The sequence below is a fragment of the Zingiber officinale genome, chromosome 11B, assembly GCF_018446385.1.
Source record: "Zingiber officinale cultivar Zhangliang chromosome 11B, Zo_v1.1, whole genome shotgun sequence".
Lineage (NCBI taxonomy): Eukaryota > Viridiplantae > Streptophyta > Magnoliopsida > Zingiberales > Zingiberaceae > Zingiber > Zingiber officinale.
Window position 1 is genome coordinate 4,146,342 of NC_056007.1, and position 23,280 is coordinate 4,169,621.

Below are 23,280 nucleotides of genomic sequence, written 5' to 3' on the forward strand. Positions count from 1 at the left end.
TAAGACCAAAACCATAGTATAGAAGTTTAGAAAAACTCAAACGCACATGGGGTCTTGGAAAATTTGTGATGTTGATTAGAGTTGATAAACAAAAGACAAGTGGATCATTTATTGTTTTAGGGGGAAAAAAACAAAAGACAAGTGGATAATTATACAACCAACCATCGTTGACCGTGCAAAAGTTAGGAAGATAAATTACATCCAACCGTCCACGATCTGTCGTATAAATTAGCCATCTAACTTCTAAGCAAGTATATACCGTGTCAGTTGACTGTTGACGAACAATTTGATTGATTTGATAAACTCTAAATGTCGTTATATATTCATCAATATATTTAACGACAAAACTAACTCGCTCAATTGTGGATCTTGAGGAGCTGCTAATCCAGTTAATCGGCAAACGAAGATGGGATCCTGGTCGGAGCAATTGTTTCTGCTGCTCCTCTGCCTTGTGCTGCTAGCAGGAGCGGCAACCCCCCAAACAGCACCGCCGCTGTCGGTCGACTCCGCCGACAGGTGGGTGCGACAATTCTAGTCCAAGTTGTAACTACAATTAACCAGGCAGAGGGGTGCATTCTAAATTACAGATAGAATTCCATTTGCTTTTTGATTTTATCTCTACTGCCCACTAATACTTCATTCAAAAAAACAAAAAACACTAGTATTATGGTGGGGTATTTTAAAACTCAATCTCGTGCTACATAAATCTTAAAATAACATAGTATTGTATTTGAAAATCAATAATCAATACCACAGTAGTCTATTTTTTTTTGAAAATCATATGATTCGTTTATTAATTAGTTAATTAATTTCGTGCATGAGCAGATGCCTGGGATCAACATACTAACAGAGATAGTGATTGGCTACATAATGCCGGGGAATCCATTGGCGAGTGTGGTGTTCAAAACCTACGGTTGCACGAGTATGGGTCAAGCCATCAACTTTCTGTCCGATTTCAAGCTCGGTCACTACATGAAGATTCCTCCTAGATCCATGTTCATCGCACAGGTAATTAAGTTGTTGATTCATGTTACTCCATGTCTCACTCTCCTCTCTATGGGTTCTGATCGATAGAGTCGATTGCTTCGGTGCCTTTGTAGCTCCGGTTCTTATATCTATTGTAACATTATTAAGGAATGGAAGACGCTGTCTATAGTGGAAGAATAAGAAAAACGAGAGTTTAGAGTTTTTAGATTTTAGGGTTTAGATGCCCTCTTAATTATACATTTACCGTTAGGGTTTGGCCCCTTGTGTCCGACAACAAGGAAAGGTGACCATTAAGTATTAATTGCTAGTTATCATCTGGTCGTGTCTAATGGCAATTGCCGATAATTATGGAACTATCGACTGACCGTGCTGAAATGTGCAAGTGTAGTCCCACATGGTTGTGTGAAGGTGGATGTAGGTTCCATCCCTAAGGAAATGTTGTAAGTAAAGCAAGGATGTTTCCAATTGGGCGTGTTCCATAGTGGAGAAAATTAAATTTGATATCGCTCATCTCAAATGGTCTAGTATTGTCGGCTCCACGGTAATATACTGACAAGTAAATTGGGGGGGGGGGGTGTATTTTTCCCTTGTGCAGCAACCCTTTTTATGAGGGAGATCAGAAATCTAATAAAACATTTTACACCCTCTGAAAATTGATTCCCAAATCTATTAGAATAAGCACTCATACAAGTACCAACTGCGTCTACCCGTGAGAACGAGCATGTTTCATAGTGTATCTATGGAGTGGAGATGTGCTTGGTAAGCCGATATTTAAATAGTAAATATTCTCGGTCAAGAATATTCTCATAGTGCATGAGTAGAGCAAGATATTGTGGGTTGAAGATGTTCTTATAGTGTAGGGGCCAGAGTTCTTAATCAGGTATGTTTATATATATATAGATTTTGAATCACTAAGAGAGGGAAGACCATCAATTACTCAAAACAATTAGAGTAATAATAATAATAATAATAATAAAAGAAAGAAAGAAAGAAGGAAAGAATATTAATTTGTTTGTGTTTGATCAGTTAGCGGGTTCGGTGATCGCCAACGCGAGCTACTTCGGCACAGCGTGGTGGTTGCTCTCCGACGTCCCCCACATTTGTGAGACCAACTTGCTGCCGAAGGGCTCCCCGTGGACGTGCCCTAGCGACACTGTGTTCTTCAGCTCCTCTGTTATATGGGGCGTGGTTGGGCCTCGTCGGATGTTCGGCCCCGACTCCATCTACTCTGGCCTTAACTACTTCTTCCTCCTTGGCCTCTTCGCCCCCGCCACCGTCTACCTCTTCCACCGTCTCTTCCTGGAGAAGAAATGGATTCGACTCATCAACTTCCCCGTCATCTTCGCGGCCGCCGGCTACATTCCCCTAGTCAAGACCGTTAACTTCAACTGTTGGTTCATTGTCGGCTTTGTCTTCAACTATTGGGTGCTCAAGCACCACAAGCAGTGGTGGGGCCGCTACGCCTATGTGCTGTCTGCCGCCCTCGACGCCGACACAAGCTTCATGGCCGTCATCGCCTTCTTCACCCTCGGGAACTATAATATCAACTCCGTCAATTGGTGGGGAGGCGTCACTGATGACTACTGTCAGCTCGCTAAATGCCCTACTGAGCTCGGTGCCTACATCCCCAAGGGTTGTCCTGAACTCCAATGAAATGGTCATGTAATTGACTTTTGTATGTTGTTCCACAATTAGCACTTAAACAAGATTTGTTTGTTCAAAACATCCAAAAACATTTCCTATAATCCCTGAGAAATTGAAGGAAAAGGAAATGATATGAATTTCATTCAATTCATCGATTCATTACAAGATTAACGATTCAAAATCATGTAATTTTACACTACTCAAGTTAAATTATTACCATCGATATCTATTCAGTTCACCTATGTAGCTCTATCTTGAGCCAACTAAGTCGCCATGCTAAGTCACCTAAGATAGACTAATTAAGCCAAGCAATAGATTGTAGAGCACCAAGCTAGGACTAGAGTTGCTAGTTGATCTGAGCCGATCCGAGATAATCCAAGCCTACTCGACTGTCAGCTATCGAGTCCTAAATGCCAAATGCCATATGAGTTGCACCCCCGAGCACTTCGTGTTGGAGATAGAAGACAAGAGAATGGAAATTCTGAGAAGATTTAAATTTGCTTCTCTAACTTTTGATCTTTTGTCGTTATTTTCATAGATGCATTACATTAATTTATAAAGAAATACTTCATAAATACATTGATTGTATGGAAAATATAAAATACAACTAATTGACTCCTAAGAAACATAAACACAATTAATACTTTATACTAATCAATTAATTATCATTTAACACCCCTCTTAATTTGTAATCTTCGTAATAACCTCGAACCATTAAAGCTTTTAAATAGAAATAATCTTGTCCTCAAGGCGTAGCGCAGACGGTAGGCACATGGTATCTCTGAAGTAATGGCCAGGGGTCGATTATTAGGAACTGATTGTTGGAACCCCAAGGTGTTTTGATGTGATCAAACAAGCTAAGTTAGGTCCTGCGTTTGTTTAACCCTTGTGTCTAAGTGTGCAGGAGCTTAGGAACACAGGAAGTCGAGCGGAAGACGCAGCTAGCGAGAAGGACGACACGGGAGAGAGCCGACGGGCTCGGTGCGTCCGAGGGACGAGGTGTCCGCGGAAGAGTACACCGGTGGACGAGAAGAGCGTGCGCGACGCTCGAGGGACGAGAAACCGGGAAGGAAGGCTGCTCGAGGAGAAGGCCGGAACATGGGTTCGGGTGAGCCCTATTCCGGAAGGTCGAGATCACCCAAGCTAGCGGAGCCGGAGCGAACAGACCCGGGCCAAGACGAGCCAAACTGAGACGAGCTGAACCAGAGTCGAAAAGTCAACTTATGTTGACCTTAGGGCTACGGGCGCCCGGAACCTACTGGGGCGCCCGGAATCGACTTTTCAACAGGATCGAGTTTTGACTCGATCCAACCGTTGGGGGATAAAATTTATCCCCCCCAGGGCGCCCGGAACCCTTCCAGGCGCCCGGACCAAGACTATAAATATAGCCTTGGTCCAGAAGCTTAAACACAACGAACTACTTGTAATCCAGTGCTTTCATTTGTGTTATTTCTTTCTGTGCTTTCAACGCTGTAAGAGGCTACTCCGCCCAGAGGAGAATCAATTAGTGCGCCTTCTTTGCCTTGGATTAGCAATCCTCTGATTGCAAACCAAGTAATTCCTCTGTGTCTACTTTTTGTCTTAATTAGTCTCTGCCGTTTTAATTACAAGTTCTTTTAAGTTAGTTGAATATCCGAGAAGGGTTTTAGGTTTCAATTTTATAGGGCAATTCACCCCTCCCCTCTTGCCGGCCTCCAAAGGGACCAACAAGTGGTATCAGATCAAGGCACGCTTTAGGAGGACTAACTGCCGATCGAAGCAACAAGATGGCCGGACCAAGCATCGTCCCACCAAAATTCGAGGGGAACTTCGCAGACTGGAAGCGACGTATGGAGGTATTCCTAAAAACAGATTTTGAAATTCGGTTTATTATGAAATATGGTTTTGTAGCTCCAATAGATAAAGATGGAAAAGAAAAAGAAGAGAGCGATTGGACAAAGAAGGAGCAGAATGAGTCGGTAGCAAACAGCCGTGCGGAACATCACCTGCTGAGCGTGTTACCGCCTCAAGAGGTCAACCGCATCGGAAACTATGTATCTGCTAAAGAACTTTGGGAGAAGTTCTTGGAACTCCACGAAGGAACGTCTGAAGCAAAGCTCGCTAGAAGAGACATCCTCCGCAACAAACTGATGAACATCCGTCTGGAGAAAGGTGAGAAAGTAGCTGGTCTACATGCGAAGGTAAAAGAACTAGTTACTTGTCTCGAAAACCTTGGCGAAACGGTAACAAACCGGGACACTATACGCTACGCGCTTAACGCGTTTCCAAGAACTCCGGAGTGGACATCAATCGTCGACGCCTACTACATCTCAAAAGACCTGGAGGTAAGTACTTTAGAAGAGTTGTTTTCTACTCTTGAATTGCATGAAACCAGGTGTGCAGGAACGACAAAGGATACAACCCAGACTATGGCGCTGAACGCAACCCAGAAGGATGAACTCGAGTCAGACTCCGAAGACGATCAAGAAGCATACATGGTAAGAAATTTTAAAAAGTTTTTTAGATCGAATAAATTTAAAATGCAGAATAAAAAGAATCAAGGTAGAAGAAAGGTACGGTGCTACCAGTGTCAGAAGGAGGGACACCTAAGGGAAGACTGCCCAGAACTCAAGAAGGTTAAAATGAAGACACCCAAGAAACACAACCTAAAAGCAACTTGGGATGACACTTCTTCATCTGAATCAGAAGCTCAAGAATATGCGGGGATTGCACTGATGGCAAGCCACGAAGGACAAAGTAGATCAGAACCCAACATCGATGAAGGGGGAGCGACCTCAGATGGAAGTAGTGAAGCAGGGGGAGATTCAGGCTTCAAGTCTGATATGGTAAGTGAGGTATGCCTCTTACCCCCTGATGAACTTTACTTTAGTATCAAAGCTATGACTAAATCCATGTATAAATTAGAAAATAAAAATGCCAAATTAGAAAATGAAATCTTAGAAACAAAGAGAATTTTGGCAAAATCATGTCTTATAGAAGATTTTGAAAAATTGAAAATTGAAAATGAAAAACTAAAAGAAGAAATAGAAAGGTTGAAAAAATCCAATGGTTCAAATATTTCAACTTTTAGAAATTATAGATGTTTAAATTGGTATTATAGATTTCATCAAAGTCAAATTAGAAATATATCAAAAATCTATATACCTAGAAAATACTTGGTTAATCCTGTAGGTAGGAACCTCTACTGGGTTCCAAAAACCTATTTAATTTAAAATTAAAATCAGACTTAGCATTTTCAGCAAGGAAATTAAACAACTAATTTCTTTATGAGGCTTTGTCTAAGGAAGTGGTTGTTGCTCCAATAACCAAGAAGGCCTAGTGCCTCGCCACGACCTGGAAGCCAAGTATTGAAATGAAGAGTTTAATTGACTAACTGAAAAAGCATTAATTTAAATTACTTAATGCTTTAAAAGAGTTATTCAATTTGTGTTTAAATTTTTTTTTCTTAGAAATTTTTTTATCATCTTAGAAATTTTTATGAAAATTGACTTAGAATTTTTTTAAGTTATCTTAGAATTTTTTTTTGCCTTATAATTTTTCTTAAAATTGACTTAGAATTGTTTCTTATGAATATTAACTTAGAATTTTTTAATTAGAATTTTTTTTTAATGTTGAGATAAGTTTCAAAACTTAAATTTTTTTTAACACTTATGACTGTTTTATCTGAAAAATGTTTTAAATAAATATTTTTCTTTCGAAAGAAAAATTCTGAAGAGTGTCTTTAAATTGAATTTTACTTAGACATTATTAAATATTTTACACTTAAAGTTTTTTTTTAATTTACCTTAGACTTATTTATAACCCCAATTTTTATGTGATCAAAGGGGGAGAAGTATGTTAAGTCTAGGGGGAGGTACTATAATTTTTCAATTGAAAAATACTTGGACTTATTTGAAAATAAATTTTTTCTTTTTGCATATATTTTCCCTAACTTAACTTGGGTTGCTCACATCAAAAAGGGGGAGATTGTTGGAACCCCAAGGTGTTTTGATGTGATCAAACAAGCTAAGTTAGGTCCTGCGTTTGTTTAACCCTTGTGTCTAAGTGTGCAGGAGCTTAGGAACATAGGAAGTCGAGCGGAAGACACGGCTAGCGAGAAGGACGGCATGGGAGAGAGCCGACGGGCTCGGTGCGTCCGAGGGACGAGGTGTCCGCGGAAGAGTACACCGGTGGACGAGAAGAGCGTGCGCGGCGCTCGACCAGGAAGGAAGGCTGCTCGAGGAGAAGGCCGGAACATGGGTTCGGGTGAGCCCTATTCCGGAAGGTCGAGATCACCCAAGCTAGCGGAGCCGGAGCGAACAGACCCGGACCATGACGAGCCGAACTGAGACGAGCTGAACCAGAGTCGAAAAGTCAACTTATGTTGACCTTAGGGCTCCGGGCGTCCGGAACCATTCCGGGCGCCCGGAACCTACTGGGGCGCCCGGAACCCTTCCGGGCGCCCGGAATCGACTTTTCAACAGGATCGAGTTTTGACTCGATCCAACCGTTGGGGGATAAAATTTATCCCCCCCAGGGCGCCCGGAACCCTTCCAGGCGCCCGGACCAAGACTATAAATATAGCCTTAGTCCAGAAGCTTAAACACAACGAACTACTTGTAATCCAGTGCTTTCATTTGTGTTATTTCTTTCTGTGCTTTCAACGCTGTAAGAGGCTACTCCGCCCAGAGGAGAATCAATTAGTGCGCCTTCTTTGCCTTGGATTAGCAATCCTCTGATTGCAAACCAAGTAATTCCTCTGTGTCTACTTTTTGTCTTAATTAGTCTCTGCCGTTTTAATTACAAGTTCTTTTAAGTTAGTTGAATATCCGAGAAGGGTTTTAGGTTTCAATTTTATAGGGCAATTCACCCCTCCCCTCTTGCCGGCCTCCAAAGAGACCAACACTGACGACCTAGGGTTTACCCGGCCATGCGCCTATAGCCTGTGTACCTGCATGAACCTCCTCCCTCTATATCCGTGGGGCTGACACTAGGGGGCCACTAAGGTAACAGATCTACCATTTTTTTTTAAATAGATATAATCTTGATAAGAACATCTGCTGAAGGATTTGTGGTCTTGATAAAGTCCAAATAAATTTTCTTCTTTTGAAATTAACTTGTATGCTGCAACTCTATATATCGTTCTTCTATGAACGATTGGGATTTTGGTAATTGAAATTATAGATTGATTATCACAGTAAATAATAGTAGGATATGTACCTTTTGCTATAAATTAACCAAAATTCTTCTTAACCAAACTGCTACATGAACAAATTCATTCGTTGCAATATATTCAACCTCTGCAGATGATAATGCAATTGATTTTTTTTTTAACTCTATGAAATGATTTTTGATCCCAAACAAAGTACATATGCTGAAATGCTTCTTCTATCATCAAGACTTCCGACCCAATCACTATCAAAAAAATTGACTAATTTGTTGTCCTTCAAATATTTGATTCCTAATGTTTTAGTACCACTTTAATGCTACAAATTGAATCTTGCTTGGAGCATTCATAAATATGGATATTAAGGTGATAGGATATACAATATAAGGTCTTATATTGGCCAAATAAAACAACAAACCAATAATGCTTCTGTAAATATTTAGGTTACACATTTCTGCTCCATCATTCTGTTGTAATTTTTTATTGAAAGCCATAGGTATTGCTGTTGGTTTGTAATTTTCCATTTGAAATTTTTTGAGCAAATCTACTACATATTTTGTTTGAGAAATGAAAATATCTCCTTTTGATTGCTTCACTTGAATTCCAAGAAAATACTTCATCAATCCAAGATCTATCATCTCATATTATTTCATCATTGTCTCTTTAACTGATCACCCCATTCTAGCATTAGTGCCTACATAAATGATATGCAGGAACTTGATCCTCAGGGTTCCCAATGAACAGGTGAATGAGCTATGATTTAGAGAAACAGAATGAATGCATCCAGTAAAGTTGTAGTGTACAAAGATGGCTAAATTAAAGTTAAAAGGAGAGAACACCCTGATCCAGTCGTTCGGTATTGGGTTAGAGCTTCCAAGCTCCGCTATCACCCATTTAATGTCTTTGCCTTGTAGCCAATCAAAGGTGCCCGCTTTTAACCTAAACTGAAATCTAAGAGAAAAGGGTAAAAAGCAAGCACCTTAAGGCCAAGGAGCGGCGAAGAGGCCCCGACGAAGGCTTGGTCTTTGAGGGAGATACATACCTTGTGGATGACAACTTGGGAGAGTGGTTGCACTCTAGCATGGTCATACTAGCAGCCGCTGGCGACGAAAAGGAGGAGGAGGAGGAGGAGGAGGAGAGAAATAAACAAGAAGAAGAAAAAAAAACACATGAAAGGAGCTTGCAAAAAAGAGTATCTTACTCGTACTTGATTAGGATGGGAAAAAGAGGTCACTGAAGGAGAAGAAGAAGAGTCAATCGGTGAAATGAGTTGGAGAAAAAGGGGTCGCCTTAGGATTTTAGCAAAGTAGCTATCGAATAAAAAAATATTAACCAGTTTAATTTATGTCTTAACTAATTCAAATTTATTACTTCAACAATTTAAATTATAAATTTTATTTAAATATTTAATACTTCATCGAAGAAATATTATGAAGTAAATTTCTACTTAAAATTAAAAGTGAAGCCCGTTTTTTTTTTTTAACATATGAAGTCTTAAATGATATTTATTACATCAATTTATAATCGAAGTTGATCACTATATATTATTTTGTTTTTAATAATAGCTGAACTAACCAGTGGTGAAGTCTATCATCAAAATTTTACTAGTGAGTTTTATTTTGAACCATTTTTGTAGGAGAATGAATGAGAATATGCACAATATTATTTATAGCTTCAATGTAGAATTTATTGGTAAGTCCTTTAACTTTTAATATGTTTCTAGCCATTTCTACAATTGTTTTATTTTTCCTTTTGATAAGACCAACTCTATTGTGGTGTATATTTGATTGAAATCTATCTTTGAATGCCCTATTCTTTGTAATAATTGAGAAAAGGCTTGTAAATGAACTCTTCTTCATGATCTGTTCTTAAGGTCTTTAAAACACAACCACTTTGCTTTTCAACAAGTGACTTAAACTGTAGAAACTTGGTGAAAGCCTCAGATTTCTTCTCAAGAATATAAACCCAAATCATTCTAGTGAAATCATCAACAAGAGAAGAAAATATCTCTTGTTGCTAAGACAAGGAGTACTAGTTGGATGACAAATATCTACATGCACTCGCTCAAGAGGGAATTGAACTCTCTAATTTGTTTTTGGAAATGAAAGCCAATGCATTTTCCCATAAATGCAATGTTCACTAACTTCATGATGTTGATTAATTTCTAGAAGTCAAACAACCATATTCTATTGTCACGCCTCGAGAGTATATTTGTTCATCAAACCGGATAGTACCCCCTTTTGACAATATGAGAAATATGATATCGAACTTAGATCAAGCAAACTAAACATCAATGCAATATAAAATCACAACTCATAACAATTGATGTGTATATGCATGCATGTACAGTAATCATACTAAACTAAACAATTAAACTATTATAATTAAACTCAAAGATTCAACTAGAAAATTCAAACTAAACAATTAAACTATTATAATGAAACTAAAAGATTCAACTAGAAAATCCAATCATAAACAAAGGCTGTGGAAAAAACAAATCAAATGACTCGCAAAGGATGAATCCAACTCAAGTGGGATTGGCAGCCAGGTCCTCTGAGCATCACAACACATCCTCTATCTGTTAACCTGGGATTCAAAGAAAAATAAAAGGTAGTGAGTACAAAACACTCAGTGAGCATAAGAAGATAGTGTATGATACTGTATATAAGATGATCAAAGGATACAATCTCAGGTAATAATAATATTTACTACAAAAGTACTTACCTATATAAAATCATCTACTAAACAAACTGTAACCAACACTGAAATCTTTCATTGAACTGTTCCACCAGATATAGCTAATAAATATGAAGTACATATAGTACATCCAAAAACCACCTTCATAAACTCAGCACATAACAAGCATATAACAACCATAAAATAAGTTTTGATTGCACGCAACAACATGCTACCACAAATCAGTCTCGTGGGCAGTCAGGGTGTCCACTATCTGCAGGTGACAATACACGCTACCACCATCTGGTTTAGTGGGCAGATAGGACGAGGTAACTATATAGCTCCTCAACTACTGACTACGGGCGACAATACATGCTACTATCATATGGTCCAATGGGCAATTAGAGCATATAAATGTCACTATCTGCGGGCGACAATACACGCTACCATTACCTTATCTAGTGGGCAGTCAGGAAGTGTAGATACCTAGCTATAGACTATGAGCGACAATACACGCTACCACTATTTGGTCTAGTAGGTAGTCCAGAGGTAAATGCATATACTCCATAATAACTAAACCAGTTGAAATAATCACATCCAAAGGTAAAACTCTACAAGCTACAATATGATATCACAAACATAATGACACAAGTATAAATAGAAATAAATGACATGGATAACAACGAGATTGCATGAATATCAAATAGACTAAATAATATAAGGACAAACAATAAAGTATCAACTCAAGAAGCAAATAAGTGGAGTCAAGGTAAGTAATAATTGTTGTCTAATCAATAAATGACAATAAATACTCATTATCAAAGAACTAAAGAGGTCAAAGCAGGAACTACCCACCTCATTATAGATCATCCTAATCATCTTTAAGTTAAAGGTCGGTCTTGAGCTTAAATATGACATATAAAGGCATGAGGAATATCTAAGGAGCTATAAACAATAAATCAACCCATTGATTAATTAATCCATTAATTAACTTATAAAAAAAAAGTGTTAACACAAGTAGTTCTACTTGGTTCGGAGCCTTTGACGACTCCTATTCCAAGGTCCGCACTCACCGAGTGCTTTTGTTGCGCAATCACTATAATCAAGAATGATAGATACCAAAATTAAGTAAAAACTATGGGAAATAAATGTATACCGACAATAAAAGAAATGGAAGACATTAGTGAAGCTTGTTGGAGCATCTTTTCGATATCCCAGAGACCTTTTCGGAGGTGCGCACGAATATAAAAGTCATAGGAATAGGTGTTTTAAAGTTGCTAGTTGAAGTTGCTTATACAAGCTGTTCTGGGCACCTAGAGCTCCTCTCTGGGTGCTTGGAGTGTGCTGACATGGCTACACATCGTTGAAAGTTTATCTTGCAAATTTTATCCACCTCCGGACGCCCGAACCTGTATGTCAGCCAAACAACGATTGCCACCTCAGCCAGTCACCTCCTACCGCACCTTGTTCGGCTACCTAGACAAGGTTCGGGTGCCTAGACAGCCACTGGCGGATGCAAGGGGGCGCGAGGGGGTGCTTCCGCACCCCCTTGATTCTGGAAAAAAGTGAAGGAATGGTAATTAAAAAAAAAAAGGACCTACTTGTAATTTTTAAAATTTATTGGACTTTTTTTTCAAAAGTAACATTAAAAATAACGTTTCCTCTTTCTCATTGCCCGATCCCTGTCCTAACCCTTTTCCAGTAGCCGAACTTCTTTTTCCGCCGAGCACCCTTTCTTCTTCAAACCAAAGACAAGCCAAGCACCCTTTGTTCTTCAAACCAAAAACCCTAATCGCTAAGAGATTTCATTTTTTCTCTCTCTCTAGTCTCCTCAAGCTGTTGCCCTCATCTTTGTCGCCTCTTCACTTCATCGACGCCTCACGCCACTGCTGTTCGCCACTTCGCCTGTTCCGTCGACGCGCTACCACTGTGCTCCATCGCCGTTCCTCCACAACAAGTAAAATCCCTTCAATTTTAAGTGAATCTTGTTCCTTATTTCATCTTATTCCTAATTTCGTGATTTATACTTTGTAGTGCTCAATTGTTATGTTGATTGCATAAATCAATAATTTTGATGAATTGATATAGGTTATGGAGAAATTTTTAAAACGAAGTGTTGAGTCTTCTAAGAATTCTATGGAAGAAAATAGTAAGAAAAAATATTCTTGTGTTGAATTCAACCAGGATGATGTTGTTAGTGACCCAGGGCTACGCAAACCAATAAATGAATTTGATGTTTCAATTAGAGATTAGATTCGAAGAGAATATTTGATTAGAGGACCTTGTCAACCATTTGGTCATAGTTATCCCCAAAGACAATTTGGTAAAGAGCATAGAAGTTTCCAAGTTGCTTGGTTTAAAAAAATTTCATGGTTAGAGTACAATATATCAAAAGATGCAACTTTTTGTTTTTGCTGCTATCTCTTTAAAAATTCTCATAGAGGATGTCGAGTTGGAGATGAGGCATTTACTAATTCGGGGATGCATAATTGGAGAAAAGCAATGGAAGTATTTTATACACATGTTGGTGGTGTAGCTAGTGCTCACAATGATGCAAGAACACAACTTGAGGCTTTTCAAAATCAACGACAAAGTGTGTCACATTTGCTACAAGCACGGGGACATGGAATGGAGGTTGCATATCGCACTCGATTAATGACAATTTTGGATGTTACACGCTTTCTTTTGAAACAAGGTTTGCCTTTCCATGGACATGACGAGTCATTGAGTTCCTCAAATAAAGGTAACTTTCTTGAATTGATTGAGTGGTATACCCAAAGAAATGATGAGGTTGCTAAGACAATGAATGAAAATGCCCCTGGAAATAATCAAATGAAATCTCCAACAGTTCAAAAGGATTTAACACGTGCTTGTGCTGCTGAAGTCACAAATTTCATTCTTAATGATATAAAAGACAATATATTTTCTCTTATGGTTGATGAGTGTCGAGACATTTTAGTCAAAGAGCATATGGGAGTTATTTTAAGATACGTGAACAAAAATGGATGTGTTATTGAAAGATTTCTTGCTATTGTACATGTGTCTGATACTTCTGCTATTTCTTTGAAGAAGGCTATTGATGAATTATTTGCAAAACATAAGTTGTCATTATCAAGATTGAGAGGTCAAGGATACGACAGAGCTTCAAATATGCGAGGTGAGTATAATGGATTGAAGGCTCATATATTGAAGGAAAATTCATCTGCAAGGTATGTCCATTGTTTTGCTCACCAACTTCAACTAGTTGTTGTTGCAGTTGCAAAAAGCAATCGAATTGTGAGTGATTTCTTCCAATATGTTACTATGATTGTGAATATTACTGGTGCTTCATGCAAAAGAAAAGATAAGTTTAGACAACTTGAACATGATAAACTTGTAGAATGTTTGGAGAAAGGAGATATTGTTAGTGGTAAAGGAAAAAAATCAGGAAATCAATTTAAAACGACCAGGGGATACTCGTTGGGGTTCACATTACATGACTATTATCCGTTTGATGTCTACGTGGACTTCTATTTTACAAGTGCTTGAAAATGTGTATGATGATGACACTAATGATGATAATAATGGTATCACCGCCAGTTTGATTGATAATATGGAGAGTTATGAATTTGTGTTTGTGATGCATTTGATGAAATCTTTATTGGGAATCACAAATGAATTGTCGCTTGCCTTACAACAAAAGGATCAAAACATTGTACTGGCTATTAGTTTGATCAAGACAATGACAGTTCGATTACAAAAATTGAGAGAGGAAGGATGGGAGAATCTTTTGAATGTCGTCAACAAATTTTGTAGTAACCATATGATCCCAATACCGAATATGGAAGAACATATGAGAACTCGTTGTCGCAGCAGGCGTAATGGACAAATGATTACTAATTTTCATCACTATCGTGTTGAAATTTTTTGTGAGGTATTATTTCTAAATATTTTATTAAATTTTAATTTTCTAATAATGTTTTTTATTCATTTTTTTATTGTTACAATATTAGGTTCTTGATATGATGGTTCAAGAGATGAATAATCGATTTTCAGAATCAAGTACGGAGGTACTTACCTGCATTGCTTGCTTAGATCCAAACGACTCTTTTTCTCAATTTAATATTGGTAAGTTACTCCGCCTTGCTGAACTTTATTCCGAGGACTTTTCATTGACCGATTGTGTAATACTTGAGGACCAACTTGAGACTTACATTCAAAATGTGCGAGGTGAATTTTCTATGATTGAAGATTTGGGAAGTCTTGCTAAAAAGATGGTTGAAACGGGCAAGAATACAGTTTTTTCATTGGTTTATCGTTTGATCGAGTTAGCATTGGTTTTACCAGTTGCAACTGCTTCTGTTGAAAGGGTTTTTTCTGCTATGAAAATTATCAAGATTGATTTGCGTAATAGGATGGGGGATGAGTGGATGAATGCCAGTTTAGTAGTACACATCGAGAAGGATATTTTTTCCACAATTAAAAATGAACAAATTTTACAACATTTTCAACAGATGAACACTCGTAGGATATAGTTGCCTCCTCTTGTTTGTATGTCCGGATCTGGTACTAGTTCAAGTATCAAAAAATTACTTTATTGGTATGCACATGTTTTTATATCTATATCATTAACATTCTTAATTCAGTACTTTTATCTTTTGATATATTTATGTAACGACCCAACTCCTGGGTACTAGGCTGTGAGCCGGATCGCTACATTAACTACTGTGCCGTACTGTGCGGAAAACTGGGTAAAATAAAATTTCACTTGCTGACTCTGTTACTCTGACAACTGATGCACCCATGCTGTTATAAGGAAGGGTTCAAGACCCTTTCCGGTTGGTGTACATGTGCTAAGGAGGATTCTTGACCTCCCATCTGAGCTAGGAGCTCAAATTAACTTCCCAGCTAGCTGCTAATCGATCCACGGATCGATCAACTTACTACGATTCTATGCCCTGCTGGATCGGTCGGAAGGACCGATCCAGGTGTGTCTGGATCGGTCTGCGGACCGATCCAGGCACCTGGAGACGCTGGGACGCCCTCTGTTCGATGCTGGATCGGTCGGCTGACCGATCCAAGCACCTGGAAATCTCCTCCGAGGCTACTGTATCGAGCTGGATCGGTCGGCTGACCGATCCAGGAGGATACAGTGGCATACTGTATCTCGCTGGATCGGTCGGCTGACCGATCCAGTGGAACAGCTCAGACCCTGATCGGTCTGGGGACCGATCAGTGTCTGATTTCACTCGAGAGTTCTGATTCCAGCACTTTGGCGTGCCAAAACATCACACAACAGTTCTAAAACAATGGAAACACATTCTAGCATATAAGTACTAATGTTCTAAACGTGATAAGCTAAACAAGACATAGTTACTAAGCTAGAACAATTAATAACAAGACTAAGTATGAAACTAGACATGTTAAGTGCTAAAACTGAAATAAAAGTGTATAGATCCCAAGGATCTTTATTCCAGACCCCTTGCACACACACATCATCGTAGCATCGCCCTCCAGCCTCCGCTAATCCACTTTTCTTTTACCGGTATCTGCAGTATAAGAAAAGTAGTATCTGTAAGCCAATAAGCTTAGTAAGAAACCATCTATCTCACAAAAGCATGCATACGATGCAAATATGATTTTTAAATCATGCTGTTTGAAAAATATACTGAATATGCAAGCATGGCATGGCATGGTATCCCACAAAGCCTGGCATAACATATAAACTGAACATGCTTTAGACTGATCATGGCATACTTATAAACTGAGCATGAGACTGAACTAGTCAAGCATATATCTAAATCTGTACACGAACTCAAATCATGTAAACTGAGCCTGAACTGAACTGAAAGCTAAATTAGTGTTCTCATCACTGGTTTCAAATTTGAAAACTATACATATAATAGATGAAAATACTACTAGACCCGAGATTGCAAGTTCCGAATCCAGTAGGGTTACTAGGTTATCTGAACCTAGGGACGACTGTGGGAGTCCAACCCATGGATATCTGAATCCAGTACAGTGCCACTGATAAAAGTAAAATACTGTCATAATCTGTTTTATTTTACTTTGCTGTTCTAGGTTATCTGAACCTAGAGCTAGGTTATCTGAACCTAGAGGCTACTGTGGGAGCCTACCCAATGGATATCTGATCCATATAGCTGTGATAACTGATAAATAACTGAATAAAAATGTTCTAATATATTTTACATGCTGTTAGGACGCCTATTGGTGCATCCTTCTGAACTGGGCATTCTACCGAATGCTTGGTGTGCACTAAAAGCACACCTTAAAACTGAAAACTGTAAAATTACTGAACTAACGCCAAAACTAACAAGCGAGAGCAATTATACTGCAGGTGAGGGGTTTCTTACCTCAATCGCAAGGTTTTCTTACAATTCTATCCGCTAGGTCTTCCGGAAAACTGATCCTCTCGACGATCCGTTCACGTCTTCGCGTTCCTCTCGCGGAGATGAACCTTTTTCGTGTTGGAGTCGTCGCCGGAAGGTGATCCCTTGACCCTTGGCTTGGTGTGTCGTGCGTGAGGAAGAGGAGAAGAAAAGAGAGGCGGCGGTGGTGTTGGGTTTCGGTGGAGAAGGATGTGCCGAACCAAAATAACCCAAACCCCAACTTAAGTTTATTATTTATATTAAGTGGTTTAATGAACCCAACTCTAATATAAATATATTTGGTTCTCCTTTCTTTCAGCACGGCCCTGCTGGGTTCACCGGTTACTAAACTTATCCGTAAACCATAGGTCTCAGGTTCGATTTCCGCCTAAGCTATTTTACGGTTCTAATTATTTTTGCTACTTCCGCTACTCGGAAAAATTCCGAAAAAATATCTAAAAATTCCAGAAAAATCGTACAATAATTCTAATATAGTTTTGAGAATTTTCGGGTGTTACAATTTATTTGATAGTAAAAATTATTTTTAGTCTCTTCTTTGAGCACCCCTCTAAATGTTTGTCTGGATCCGCCACTGTACACAGTCTTCTTCTAGCTTTTTCCCTGAATCAAAGTGTTAGTAAAATACTCTACAACATATAGTTAGGATAGTATAAAATAAATAATGCAACACATTAAACACAAGTAAATGTAAACTTATCACAGGGGAGATGGAAAAAAGAGAAGAATAGCGAAAGTGCCTCTTTCTTAACCCTGCGAACTCCTCGTAAGGTATGATCTTTCGGTTTTTTACTAAAAGAGATAGCCCGGAGGCCAATCTTGACATGGTGGTGATTCCTTCTTCCTGCTGGGGCGAAGAAAGAAGGAAGCGACTGAGTCTAGCGAAAGTTCCTCGAGGATAGGATCCCAAGGGCAGGTTCTTACGCGTTACTCACCCGTCCGCCACTGGAAACACCACTTCCCGTCCGATCATTTACATAATAGAAAAACTAAGATGGTTTAAGAATACAGAATGCACGTAGTTGTTCTATTTATCAATTTTTAACTTTTCCAAACAAGTTTCTCAAGAACATGTTAAATTTTTGAAGTTGATTTGAAAAAAGTGCAATTTTATTTTTAATAAAATAGATAGATTTTGCAAGCCAAGTTTTTCAAACAAGTTTTTAAATAATTTGTTCAAGTACAGTTTGAAATAAGATTTTAAGTAAGGCTTCAAATAAATTTTCAAGTAATGTTTTGAAATAAGTTTTTGAAAACAAACACTTTTTTCAAATATAAAGTGCAATCTTTTGAACGAAATTTTTTAGGCATATATTTTGCAACTAATATATTTTCTACAATAATAATTTTTCTAAAAAAATTTTGAAAACACCATTTGTCAAACACTTTTGGAAACATATTTTTCAACCAATTTTTGAAAATAGACAAATTTTTCAAATGAGTTTTGAACATTTTTTGAAACATAATTTTTAAAAACAATACTCTTTAAACAAAATTTGTCAAACAATTTTGGCAATTATATATTTCACTAATTTTTCAAATAAATAAAAATTTACAAGTATTTTGTAAAACATTTTTCAAAATAAGTAATTTTTAAAGCAATATTTTCCATGCAAATACCAAATTCTCCCCCTTATGTTGACACTCCCCCTTAAGTTGGCATTCCCCCTTAAGTTACCCTTGTTAGCTACTAGGAGCTCTACCTAAGTGTCGAAGGGACTTATGGCTAGGAATACTCATTTTCAGAAAATATATTATTTTGATAAACTAATATTTTTTATTCTCCCATTCAAATTGTTAATTGAGTTATTATAAATTTAATTAAGTTGTTAAAAAAACTTAGTTAAAAAAAATACTCATCTAAAATTGGTCCTTAAATGTCTAACCTTTATTTACTAGATAGATATATAGCAGATCATAGTTTTCACTTGATTAGTCAAGTTAAGTAATATTACCAATTAGATATTTGCTGAAAATAACTACTTAACTTGATCAATGTACTGTTGAATCTATAGCCCAGACTTATGTTGATGCACTGATATAAGCATCTGAAGTCATGGTAAAAGGCCTATGCATCCTACGTCATTCTAAGTTTTTGAATACATAATCAAGGTAGACTTAGTATGCTTGTGAGATGCTCATTGCCTAGATCTATAAGATCATGCTTTCTAAGAGTTTGACCTAGACTAAGGCCAAAACAAATTTTGAAACACTAGAGAAATGAGAATTTTTTTTAAAGAATAAAAAATAAGAGTGGCATAGAATTTTCACTTGAAAATTTATTTGACAATATATAAGAGTCCTAATCTATTGTACACATTCCTAGTCTTCTTCGTAAGTTACTAAATTCAGATTTTGGGAGTAGTTTAATGAAAATGTCAGCCAGATTTTACTTGGATTCAATATAGTTAATTTCAATGTCTTCTCTTGAGACATGATTTTTAATAAAGTGATGTTTAACTCCAATATGTTTACTTCTTGAATGATGCACTAGATTTTTTGTTAAGTTACTTGAACTTATATCATCAATAAATATTTTTTACATTTTTAATTTTAAGTTAAAATCTTTTAATGTGTGCATCATCTATAGTAACTGGGCTACACATTCTCCTATAACTATATATTTTGCCTCAGTAGTAGATAAAGCAACATAGTGTCATTTTCTACTAAACCAGTTGACAAGTGATGGTCTAAGTAGTTGACATTCACCACTTTTACTTTTTCAATGTAATTTACACCCAGCATAATCTGAGTCAGAATAACCAATCAGTTCAAAACTAGTTATTCTAGAATATCAAATTCGTACATTAGGTGTGCCTTTTAAATATCTAAAGATTTTTTTTTTACATTAGCTAGGTGAGATTCCTTAGCACAGGTTTGGTATCTAGCATATATACTAACTATAAATAAAATATTAAGTCGGTTTGCAGTTAAGTATAGCAAACTACCTATGACATTTTTATATATTTTAGATCTACTAATTTTCTATTTGGATGACTATCTAACGTTATGTTAGTGGCCATCGACATTTTTATTTCTTTATAATTTTCCATTCTAAATTTTTTAAGTAATTCTTTTCTATATTTTTGTTGATAAATATAATTTCCTTCATTTATTTGTTTAATTTGTAAACCTAAGAAATAGGTTAGTTTACCCACTAAGCTCATTTCAAATTCTTGTTCTATTAAGGTTATAAATTCTTGCAAAAGTTCTAAGTTTGTCGAACTAAAAATTATATCGTCTACATATACTTGAACTATAAAAATATCTTGATTAAGTGTTTTTATAAAAAGAGTTGGATCAATTTGACCTTGGTTGAATCCTTTAGAAACTAGATAGGAGGTTAACTTTTCATACCATGCCCTAGGTGCTTGTTTAAAATCATATAATATTTTATTTAGTTTAAACACATGGTTAGGATGATCTAAACATTTAAACCTAGGTGTTTGACCTACATACACTTCATCTTTGATTATCCCATTTAAGAAAGTGGATTTAACATCCATTTGATAAGGTTTAAATCCTTTATGGGTGGCATAACTTAGTAGTATTCAGATAGGCTCAAGTATGACTATTGGGGCATAGGTTTAATTATAGTTAAGTCTCTCTACTTGAATAAACACTTTAGCTACTAATCTAGCTTTGTTTCTAATATTTTTTCCTTTTTCATTTATTTTATTCTAAACACCCATTTTGTTTCTATGACCTTTTTATGTTTGGGTAATGCTACTAAATCTGAGACTTCATTTCTAACAAATTGAGTAAGTTCTTCTTGTATGACAATAATCCAGTCTAGATCAAGTAAGGATTCTTCTACTATTTTGGGTTTAATTTTAAAAATTTAAAATATTTGACTTAGGTTTCTAAATGACAATCTAGTTTGAACTCTTAGGTCCGGGTCACCTATTATTTATTCGATTGGGTGGTCTGATCTAACCCTTATTGTTCTAAATTTAATTTGTGTTTGTTCATTTTTGTATGGTTGATTTTATTCATCTTCGTGTTCATATATTTGATTTAGGTTTTCACTTGCTCTGTAACGCCCGAAAATTCTCAAAACTATATTAGAATTATTGTACGATTTTACTGGAATTTTTAGATATTTTTCCGGAATTTTTCCGAGTAGCGGAAGTAGCAAAAATAATTAGAACCGTAAAATAGCTTAGGCGGGAATCGAACCCGAGACCTATGGTTTACGGATAAGTTTAGTAACCGGTGAACCCAGCAGGGCCGTGCTGAAAGAAAGGAGAACCAAATATATTTATATTAGAGTTGGGTTCATTAAACCACTTAATATAAATAATAAACTTAAGTTGGGGTTTGGGTTATTTTGGTTCGGCACATCCTTCTCCACCGAAACCCAACACCACCGCCGCCTCTCTTTTCTTCTCCTCTTCCTCACGCACGACACACCAAGCCAAGGGTCAAGGGATCACCTTCCGGCGACGACTCCAACACGAAAAAGGTTCATCTCCGCGAGAGGAACGCGAAGACGTGAACGGATCGTCGAGAGGATCAGTTTTCCGGAAGACCTAGCGGATAGAATTGTAAGAAAACCTTGCGATTGAGGTAAGAAACCCCTCACCTGCAGTATAATTGCTCTCGCTTGTTAGTTTTGGCGTTAGTTCAGTAATTTTACAGTTTTCAGTTTTAAGGTGTACTTTTAGTGCACACCAAGCATTCGGTAGAATGCCCAGTTCAGAAGGATGCACCAATAGGCGTCCTAACAGCATGTAAAATATATTAGAACATTTTTATTCAGTTATTTATCAGTTATCACAGCTATATGGATCAGATATCCATTGGGTAGGCTCCCACAGTAGCCTCTAGGTTCAGATAACCTAGCTCTAGGTTCAGATAACCTAGAACAGCAAAGTAAAATAAAACAGTATTCAGTATTTTACTTTTATTCAGTTGGCACTGTATTTGGATCAGATATCCATGGGCTGGACTCCCACAGTCGTCCCTAGGTTTAGATAACCTAGTAACCCTGCTGGATTCGGAACTTGCAATCCCGGACAGTAAGTACAGTTGTCAGGGCCCAACAGCATGTTTAGTATTTTCATCTATTATATGTATAGTTTTCAAATTTGAAACCAGTGATGAGAACACTAATTTAGCTTTCAGTTCAGTTCAGGCTCAGTATACATGATTTGAGTTCGTGTACAGATTTAGATATATGCTTGACTAGTTCAGTTTCATGCTCAGTTTATAAGTATGCCATGATCAGTTTAGAGCATGCTCAATTTATATGTTATGCCATGCTTTGTGTGATACCATGCCATGCCATGCTTGCATATTCAGTATATTTTTCAAACAACATGATTTAAAATCATATTTGCATCGTATGCATGCTTTTGTGAGGTAGATGATTTCTTACTAAGCTTATTGGCTTACAGATACTACTTTTCTTATACTGCAGATACCGGTAAAAGAAAAGTGGATTAGCGGAGGCTCGAGGGTGATGCTACGATGATGTGTGTGTGCAAGGGGTCTGGAATAAAGATCCTTGGGATCTATACACTTTTATTTCAGTTTTAGCACTTAACATGTCTAGTTTCATATTTAGTCTTGTTATTAATTGTTCTAGCTTAGTAACTATGTCTTGTTTAGCTTATCACGTTTAGAACATTAGTACTTATATGCTAGAATGTGTTTCCATTGTTTTAGAACTGTTGTGTGATGTTTTGGCACGCCAAAGTGCTGGAATCAGAACTCTCGAGTGAAATCAGACACTGATCGGTCCCCAGACCGATCAGGGTCTGAGCTGTTCCACTGGATCGGTCAGCCGACCGATCCAGCGAGATACAGTATGCTACTGTATCCTCCTGGATCGGTCAGCCGACCGATCCAGCTCGATACAGTAGCCTCGGAGGAGATTTCTAGGTGCCTGGATCGGTCAGCCGACCGATCCAGCATCGAACAGAGGGCGTCCCAGCGTCTCCAGGTGCCTGGATCGGTCCGCAGACCGATCCAGACACACCTGGATCGGTCCTTCCGACCGATCCAGCCTCTGCTGGATCGGTCTGCAGACCGATCCAGCAGGGCATAGAATCGTAGTAAGTTGATCGATCCGTGGATCGATTAGCAGCTAGCTGGGAAGTTAATTTGAGCTCCTAGCTCAGATGGGAGGTCAAGAATCCTCCTTAGCACATGTACACCAACCGGAAAGGGTCTTGAACCCTTCCTTATAACAGCATGGGTGCATCAGTTGTCAGAGTAACAGAGTCAGCTAGTGAAATTTTATTTTACCCAGTTTTCCGCACAGTACGGCACAGTAGTTTCAGTAGTTAATGTAGCGATCCGGCTCACAGCCTAGTACCCAGGAGTTGGGTCGTTACAGAGTGGTATCAGAGCAAGTTCCTTACTTCCTACACACACATCAGCATTGTGCCTACAGCTTCCAAGTAAGAACATCTCTCACTCAGTTTTGTTTTCAGC

General features: G+C 37.7%; 1 protein-coding gene across 2 annotated transcripts; it reads left to right on the plus strand.

Moving 5' to 3' along the window:
* The first annotated feature begins 558 nt into the window (after nt 1-558).
* On the plus strand, nt 559-22,307 carry LOC122034916 (oligopeptide transporter 5-like). Of its 2 annotated transcripts, none has more exons than XR_006126824.1 (2): nt 559-1,008; nt 22,262-22,307. XR_006126824.1 is itself a non-coding variant. In XM_042594272.1 (2 exons), the coding sequence occupies exons 1-2, from the start codon at nt 826-828 to the stop codon at nt 2,638-2,640; spliced, it is 810 nt and encodes a 269-aa protein (XP_042450206.1). In that variant the 5' UTR covers nt 559-825; the 3' UTR covers nt 2,641-3,530. The 2 variants fall into 2 exon arrangements, 1 of the variants encoding a protein (XP_042450206.1); XM_042594272.1 differs by lacking the exon at nt 22,262-22,307 and adding an exon at nt 2,014-3,530.
* Nucleotides 22,308-23,280: the final 973 nt, after the last annotated feature.